This window comes from Apis dorsata, unplaced genomic scaffold (assembly GCF_000469605.1).
Source record: "Apis dorsata unplaced genomic scaffold, Apis dorsata 1.3 scaffold_437, whole genome shotgun sequence".
Taxonomy (NCBI): Eukaryota; Metazoa; Arthropoda; class Insecta; order Hymenoptera; family Apidae; genus Apis; species Apis dorsata.
This window is the reverse complement of record NW_006263687.1, coordinates 141,943-150,851: the sequence shown is the minus strand read 5'-3', so window position 1 is coordinate 150,851 and position 8,909 is coordinate 141,943. Positions and strand designations below refer to the sequence as shown.

At 18.3% G+C, this 8,909-nt stretch overlaps 2 protein-coding genes across 2 annotated transcripts in view; both read left to right on the top strand.

Moving 5' to 3' along the window:
* Positions 1 to 2,225: 2,225 nt before the first annotated feature.
* Positions 2,226 to 6,958, top strand: LOC102680304 (cytochrome P450 4C1-like). The gene is made up of 13 exons (XM_006619777.2): positions 2,226 to 2,414; positions 3,409 to 3,629; positions 3,760 to 3,869; positions 4,143 to 4,233; positions 4,413 to 4,598; positions 4,838 to 4,931; positions 5,022 to 5,124; positions 5,260 to 5,362; positions 5,440 to 5,546; positions 5,627 to 5,695; positions 5,950 to 6,118; positions 6,247 to 6,426; positions 6,741 to 6,958. Exons 2-13 carry the CDS (start codon positions 3,473 to 3,475, stop codon positions 6,908 to 6,910), a joined length of 1,539 nt encoding a protein of 512 aa, XP_006619840.1. The 5' UTR covers positions 2,226 to 2,414; positions 3,409 to 3,472; the 3' UTR covers positions 6,911 to 6,958.
* A 1,249-nt stretch (positions 6,959 to 8,207) lies between these two features.
* The window catches only part of LOC102680532 (adenylate cyclase type 9), a 6,812-nt gene continuing 6,110 nt past the window's right edge, over positions 8,208 to 8,909 (top strand). Inside the window, exon 1 of the mRNA XM_031512455.1 lies at positions 8,208 to 8,536. The gene's annotated coding sequence lies outside the window, so the exon portion shown is untranslated. The remainder of the gene's footprint in view (positions 8,537 to 8,909) is intronic.

Genomic DNA, 8,909 nt, shown 5'->3' with positions numbered 1-8,909 from the left:
ATCATTTTATGAAACAATATATATTATATTATATATATTTTTTATTTAATTATTTAATTTAAAATATAAAATAAATTGATAAATCTAATAAATACTAGATAAGTCGATTAATACAAGATACAAGATAGAAAAATCTATTAATCATTTATTAATAATATTAATTGTTCTATATTTTAAGAACTTAAAAATATGTTACCATTTTAATGTCATTTTCATTGTTATCGATACAGGATAAAATAGATTTCATCACAAAACTGACAAAATTCTTTTACCATTTTTGTGTTGTACATTCTTCATTACCGATTTAGTTTAGAATAAGATGGTAAGGTTCGATTAGAATAAAACTATTAAAACTATATGATTCTATATTTAAAAATTGATAAAGAAATTAATTTTAATAAAAATAAATAAGAGAAAACAAATATTTTGTTGCAGAATATATTAAGTGCGTATAAAATAGTATTTCAAATTTAAACAAATAATTTTATAAATAATGATGAAATTATTTCTTTAAAAATTTGAAATATATATAATAATTTATTATTATTTATTATTATTTATTTATATTTACACAATAATTTATTTAAATTCTATTTATATAAATAAAATTTGTTATATAATTATAAAGGATTTGTTAACATAATATATATATAATTATCTAATTTGATTTGAATGGCGTATTAAATATTATGAAATACATGAAATACAGTTGTATCTATATTTCAATCTTAAAACAACGAACATAGATCGAAAAAGACGTAAAAAAAAATAAAAACATAGATATAAAGTACAAATATACATACATACATATGTTTAAATAGATTTTAATTAATCAATAAAAATGCTTTTATAAATTATGCTATTATAAATTATAAATTATCTGATATATAAATAATTTTATATATCAGAAATAAAATATATGATAAAATATATATGTATATATATATATTTAATTATTGCTAAAAATATATAAAAATATATAATTGAGAGATATATAATCGAGAAGATATATTTATATAATTATATAAATAATATTCTATTATGATTAGTTTTAAAATTAATAAATAAGTAAAATATATATTTATCCATATACATATATTTGAAACATTTGCAAAAAAATCAGAATTACACGAATAAAAAATGGATTTTATATTAATTTTTTTATTCTTTATTATAGAAAGAGATAGATTTCTGTAATTTATAAGTTACAATATAATTAGAACAAGTATTTTTTAACTGATTTAAGATTTTCATATTTATTAGAGATATTTTTCAATATAAATTTTAAGAAATACATAATAATAATTGAAAAATAATGTATATAGAGACTAATTGATAATACATAAGAGAAAATAATTGATAATAATAATAACGATAATAATGAAGAAAAATGTACTTTGATTAAATTATCGAAATTTAATGAAGATCATTATATAACTATATAATGTAATGTTTATACATAATATTTATACATTAAAAATAAAATAAAATATCTAAAGTAAAAAAAATAAAAATAATAAATGATGATACGATATTATATCTTTATTTATACCATGTTTAAAATGTCAATATTTGAAATTTAAATAAATATAAATAATAAATTTGATTCTTTAAACGAACTTTATTTAGAACGCAAATAAAGAAACATTAATTTATTTAAAAATCATTTAAATATATTCCATTTTCAATAATATTTATTGGTATAAATTGTTGAGAAAAGTTTTTTCACAATTATAATTTATATTAATAATTGATAATAATATTGATAAAATGTTGATAAAAAATGTATAAATATTGAATAAAAAGTTAAAAAAAATAAATAATTGTTTTGATTCAATATTTAAAAAGAATCGATATCATATGATTAAAATTAATTACATTTTGAGAGAAAAAAAATCTCTTGACTTTTTTATTTCTTATAAAGTTTTATTTATAATGTATAAAATATAAATAAATGGATATAAAAGAATAAAAAAATGGATAGTTTTTTTATTGTAAAATTAACAAATTAATTATACAATATAATAATAATTTCGTTAAAATGAACAATTTATAATTAATTTATCATATTTTTTTGATATTTTTTTCTCTTACTAATATTCTATTTTTTATGCATTTTTTATTGTAATTCATAATCGTAATCATCAAACTTGCATTCATTTGCATTCTATTATCAAGTTTGCTTTCCAATATTGTAAGCCAAATTTACATTGGTTAAAAATCAATGCCATACGAGAAATCCGACAATAACATATCTTCTTAGATAGATTTGATGTGGTGGGAATAATTGCATACCCTCTTCTCATTTTCATTTAAGATTGATTTGCTTTGCAGTAAGTGAGAAGCAATTCCTTTAGTCTGACCCTTTCCTTAAAACTTAAATCCAAAATTATTATTATATTGAAAGAAAAAGGGTAAGTAATTGAATATATTATTTTGATTAACAAATTTCAATATAAATTTGATAAACATGCATAATTATATATCATTTTTGTTAATATTATATTAATATATTAAATATTAATTTTAAAATAATTCTTATAAATTTATTTTTAAAAATTTTTAAAAATGCTTGTAAATTATTTTGCATATTTTGCATAAAGAATTTTATAAAAAAAAAAATAATAGAAACAAATAATTTAATTTGATAAATAGAATATTTGTACAAAATTTCAGTGTATAAAAATTTATAGAATATACGTAATTATATTTTTTTGTTTCATACAATTTACGTTACGTATGTTGATATACTGATAAATTCAGCAAAGCGCATACTTACTAAATTTTTTATTTTTGTTATAATCTAATTGTATTTAATACTAATATTTGTAATTTAACAATTAATGCTTTATATTTTTATGTTTTTAATAACATATTTTTATGTTTTTATTTTTTTAATAAAGACACTTAAATAAGAAATATTAAGAGATAATATTTTATCAATAAATATAAAAATATAATTTGAAATATACGATTAATGTTGCCTTATCCAAATTTTATAATGATTTTTAAAAATATATCGTTAAAAGTACATCTTTATCTAATATATATAAAATAAAAAAAATTGGTATAATATTTTCTGATAATTCAATTAAATTTATACTTACATTTATATATATTTTGAATTATAACGAGAGAATTTTTCTTTTATATAAAGTAAATACTATGATAAGTTTATGTGAATAATGAAAGTTTATGCATGAATAAAAAAAAACTTTGTATTAAACATATATTTAAATTTAAATTGAGAATGATATTATGTATTTTCAAAAAAAACATCAATGAAAAGTATATGCAGTGTAGTTTATAAATGAATGAAATTTGTTAATGAAATTTGAAATACATATTATTAAAGAATAATAAATATCATTGAAATAATTGCATTATGTATCTATATACTATTAACAGATTTAAAAAGAGAAGCGTGTAAAAAAAAAATTGAAATATCATTGAATGTTGAAATTTTAAGAAAATGATTTACACAATATTGTTCTTTATATTTCTCTTGGCCATTCTACATTATTTTCTATTGCATCATGGAAAATTTGGAAAAATGATAAATTTGATACCAGGACCTGAGCCATTACCAATTCTTGGAAATATTCCTACTTTTCATAATATTTCTCCAAGTAAGAAGAAAAATTTTATTTTTCTTTAAATTAATTTTATTTTAATTTTTATTTTAATGATTTCATTGAATTTCACTTATAAATATAGAATTAATATTATTAATATTTATTTGCTTTATATTTATTGTAGGTACGCTTTGGAAATTTTTGACACAATTAAACAAACAATATTATCCAATTTATAGAATGTGGACTTTCTTGGAAGCATATGTTCATATTTGTCATCCGGATGATATTGAGGTAATTAAAAAAAAAATTTGATATAGACAATTCTTGAAATATAATATTTTAAAAAATATACAATTTAATTAATATAATTTTAATTAACATAAATAAAAAATCTACATTCTTTTATAATTATAATTAATTCCAAGTTAAAATTATAAGAATATTAATGAATATAAGATACATAATGCTATAAGAAAAAATTATATACTCTTGAATTTTTTGAGCAAAATGTCAACTTACGTAGGTGAGAGAATAAAGAATCATTATTTTCTTTTCGTCATCTAGACAATTCTTGGAAATATTAAATTCACTAAAAAAGGTTTTGGCTACAAACACTTAGAGCCTTGGTTCAATACAGGACTTCTTACTAGTTCAGGTATTATATTTTATTTTTTCTTTTATTTATTATATTTTTTTCTTCTTTCATTTATTGTATTATGAAACATTTTTGATTTCTATTAAATTTATTTGAGATTTTAATAATTTTTTTGCTACATTATAAATAGCAAACGGAGAAAAGTAAATAAGTAAATATACTCTATTGATTTCTTGCAGGTCATAAGTGGCACGTTCGCAGAAAGATATTGACATCTGCTTTTCATTTTAATGTGCTTCGACAGTTTGTTGACATTTTTATAGAGGATGCTGAACGCTTAATTAAAACATTGGAGAGTGAAGAAGGAATTTTCGTGGAAAATTTATTGCAACTCACTAGCGAACACACATTGAATGTGATATGTGGTAAATTATGAAACATTATATATTATTTGGATAATTATAATATTTAATATAAGATTTTGTTGAATGAAAGTTTAATTTAAAATGAATTTTTTTTAGAAAATATTAAAATTAGAAAATATAATTTTTCATATTTATTTTAATAATAAAGCATTTATTATTATAATAGAGATATATTTTAATTAATTAAAAAAAAATTAGTGGATTAACTAGATTTTTAAAAATTACTTAATTGTTCTTAGAAACTGCAATGGGAACCTCATTAAAAAATAAAGAAAAGTTTCAGTGTGAATATCGTAAAGCTGTATATGATATGGGTTGTATTTTTATCAATAGGTAATTAATTTTTATATCATATTATCTTTAATTATTATATTATATTAAGTTTTTATTGGTTATATATAAATATTTATATGGTCATTTTAGAATTATAAAACCTTGGTTTTATTATGATTTCTTCTTTAATCTTTCTCCTCAAGGATGGCAACAATCTAGATTACTTAAAATATTACATAATTTTACGCGAAAGGTAAAAATACAATTTTCACTATGAATATGATTTTGTACTATATTATATTATAGTAAATTTTTTTTTTATTTGTCGCTTTTTACAATTTTAATATTATATTTTTTACATAATAATATTTTGTTAATATGTTTATAGATAATCCAAGAACGAAAAGAATATCACGATCAAACAAACGGTCGATATTTAAATGATTTTCACGAGAATATAAATGAAAATGATAATAATAATGACTTTAGAAGTAAATATATGATATATTATATATATGTATATATATTATTAGCATGCGATAAAATGTTTCTATTTATTTTATTGTAGTTCGTAGAAAAAGACTCGCTATGCTTGATTTATTAATAGAAGCCTATCGAAATAATAAAATAGATGATGAAGGAATTAGAGAAGAAGTCGATACATTTATGTTTAGAGTATGTATAATATATTTTTATATTATAAGAATGTAAACAATTTTTCGAATGATAATAAAACAGAAATTTATATTAAATAGGGACATGATACTACAGCTATATCTTTTTGCTTTTCTATAATGCTTTTAGCTGAACATAAAGAGATTCAGGTAATTTATTTACTATTTATTTACTATTTTATATTATTTACTAATTATTTATTATAAATCTAATTTTAATTTTATTATGAAAAGAATACTAAACTCTTATATATATATCTTTATTCACCTTTATTATAAAAGAATTTAATAAATTGAGTTCTATAATTCTCTATGATTCTCTTTAATTAATTTTATTATATTTAAACAAAAAAATTATTATATATATAATTATTTATTATATTATTTATAATTGTTTATTAAAGGATCGAGCAAGAGCTGAAATAAAAACCGCAATAGAAGAAAATGGAGGAAAATTAAATATATCTGTTCTTCAAAATCTTCCTTATCTCGAGAGATGTATTAAGGAATCTCTTCGTCTTTATCCAAGCGTACCTCGAATTTCGCGTAGAGTGGAAACGAGTGTAAAATTAAGTGAATACAAAAATTATATAGTAAAATAATTATGTTTAATTTTTTCTTTTCTTATAAAAATTTTACTCTTAATAATTATTTATTCTTAATTTTTATATATAATTATAAGAAATATATTATATTTTTAGGTAATTATGAAATACCTGCGAATACTGTAATTAACATAAACATATTCGAAACTCATAGAGATCCAAAATTTTGGCCGAATCCAAATAAGTTTGATCCGGACAGATTTTTGCCTGAAAATTCTAAAAAACGACATCCATATGCTTATGTACCTTTTAGTGCTGGACCACGAAATTGCATTGGTAAGAATTTCACATTCAAATAAATATTTATAAAACAGTATCCTTATATATATAAGGATTTTAGTAAAATAAAAATTTCTTAAATTTAGAAAAATAAATTTTTTATTAATAAATAAAAAAATGAATGTTAAAAGTTGAATTTATTTTTATTTAATTTTAATATTTTCTTGTAAGAAAATAAAACTGAATTACTGAATATTATTAATTTAGAATTTTTATAATTTCTAAATTATATCTAAGTTTTAGTGAATATATATATATATATATATATAATATTTATTATAATATATATATATAATATTTTTATCTTGCAGGACAACGGTTTGCTATGCTGGAATTAAAAACATATCTAGGTCTTCTTTTATACAATTACTATTTCGAACCTATCGACTATCTTAAGGATGTAACTTTTGTTTCGGGCATTGTATTACGATTAGAAAATCCAGTTCGAATGAAATTCATTCCTCTTAAGAACATATGCTGATCATGTATTTAATTATTATAGCAAAAAATAAATATAATATTTAATACATTTTTTGTCCTGCCTCATTAAAGGTAAATTACAACAATAATAATGATTATAATTAAAATGATAACTAAAGATAATTAAAATGACTCCATGTTATTTTCTATATTTTTTTATATATTATAATTACATAACATATATTAGAAAACTATTTTTTTAACAGAATATTAGAAATAAATTTTATTTTGTAACTATTCTAATTATTATTATTTTTAAAAATTTAATGATGAAAGATATTATTATACATATTATTTATAATTTATTTTTAATTTCTATTACCTTCGATTATAATGCATTAATATTAATGTATAAATTAGTTTTAATAACTAATAATAATAATAGTTTTAATAAAAGCTAACATATTATATTATAGATTATATTTTCAAAAATAAGATTATATTTTTTCAAATTAAAGAATTAAGTAATGAAATACAGTCCATATATAAAGAGAGAATAATAAGTAATAGAAAAGGAATAAATAAGATAAGTGACTATCAGTGCCATTTTTTGAGTAAGTTAAATACTTTTTTCAAAGCAGAATAAAATAGAATAATAGTTGAATATTATTATAGAGTGCTTTTAGAAAGATGTTTTTACTATTTAGAGATAGTATTAATTTTTAATTTTTATTCTACTTTACCCTATCCTTGATAAAATTTTTCTGATATTCTACAGATGGCGCTGATTTCCAATTTTTACTTTATTTCTGTCTTTTTCCTATTATTTGTTCTCCTTGTTTATACCTTGTTATATCTTATTTAATATTAAACGAATAATATAAAATTATCATATTATCTTTTGAAATTTTATATCTCATATAATTATAGATGTAAGATTGATATGTAGTCTATAATGTAGTTCCTTTCTAAATTACTGATCATGAAAAATCTAAATATTCTCTATTATTTAAGAAATATTGAAATCATTAAAGCTGATAAAATCAAAAAAGTAAAAAAATTTTCTTTTTTAAAATTTCATTATAATATTTATATATTTATAATAGATAGATTTATATCTTCTGAAAACAATCAAAAAATATCTTTCACATAAGATGAATTATTTACTAATTAAAAATTATATTTATATTCTCTATTATAATATAAGAAAAATATCTTCTTTTTCTTTCTATTAATAAAAATATTTATAGTTTTACATTACAATGTCTTGAATTTTGCAAATATTTTTTTATAACTAATATCGAATTCTTTAATTCATGCTCAATTCAACTTATTATCTGACAAACATTAAATTTTTTAACGCATATGCTTTTTAATCGTGGGCGCTGTCATCGATAGATTCAAGATGGCTATGATGCATTGCGGAAAAGAAAATTTGAAACGTTTAAACAATAATTTTTAACATTATATAATATTAAATTAATTGCACAAAATTTAATTAATTAGAGTGAAATATATAACATTAAATTTTCTCACTAATGCTGAGAATATCATACTAATAAACGAAAATTAAAATGGCATTTTTTAAAGAGAGCTGATTTCAGGAAGAACCTCCGATGTCAGCGGGGAGGATGATTTTCTTAGTTTTGTGGCGATTTCGCCAGTAACCAAGGTGAATTGAATAGTTGTAAGTTTTTTAATCATAAAAGTATCATTTTTAAACGTATATTTTATTTTTATTATAATATTATATTATACTGATAAAATTAAAAACCATGCTGTCATTTGAAATAAATATTCTATAACCACCTTTTCGATAATTAAATAAGTTTTTTTATGATATTTATTTTTTATAATTTTATTTGTATTGCAAAATAATTATAAGAAAAAATATAAATTCGGAACTTTTATTACTTGAAATCATTATTTTTTAATAAAATATAAAAAGTAATATATTAGCAAAATATATATTTAAATAATATTTTAAAATATTTTTTATGATATTAATTGAATTATATAATATATTTATTATAAATAATTATATTTTTTTATATTATAAT

Excerpts from the sequence above, each read along its gene's own strand:
- LOC102680304 (XM_006619777.2), top strand. The coding sequence starts at position 3,473 with ATGATTTACACAATATTGTTCTTTATATTTCTCTTGGCCATTCTACAT. Across the intron at positions 5,363-5,439 it reads TAATAATAATGACTTTAGAA|TTCGTAGAAAAAGACTCGCT; the intron begins GTAAATATATGA and ends ATTTTATTGTAG. Across the intron at positions 6,427-6,740 it reads TGGACCACGAAATTGCATTG|GACAACGGTTTGCTATGCTG; the intron begins GTAAGAATTTCA and ends TTTATCTTGCAG.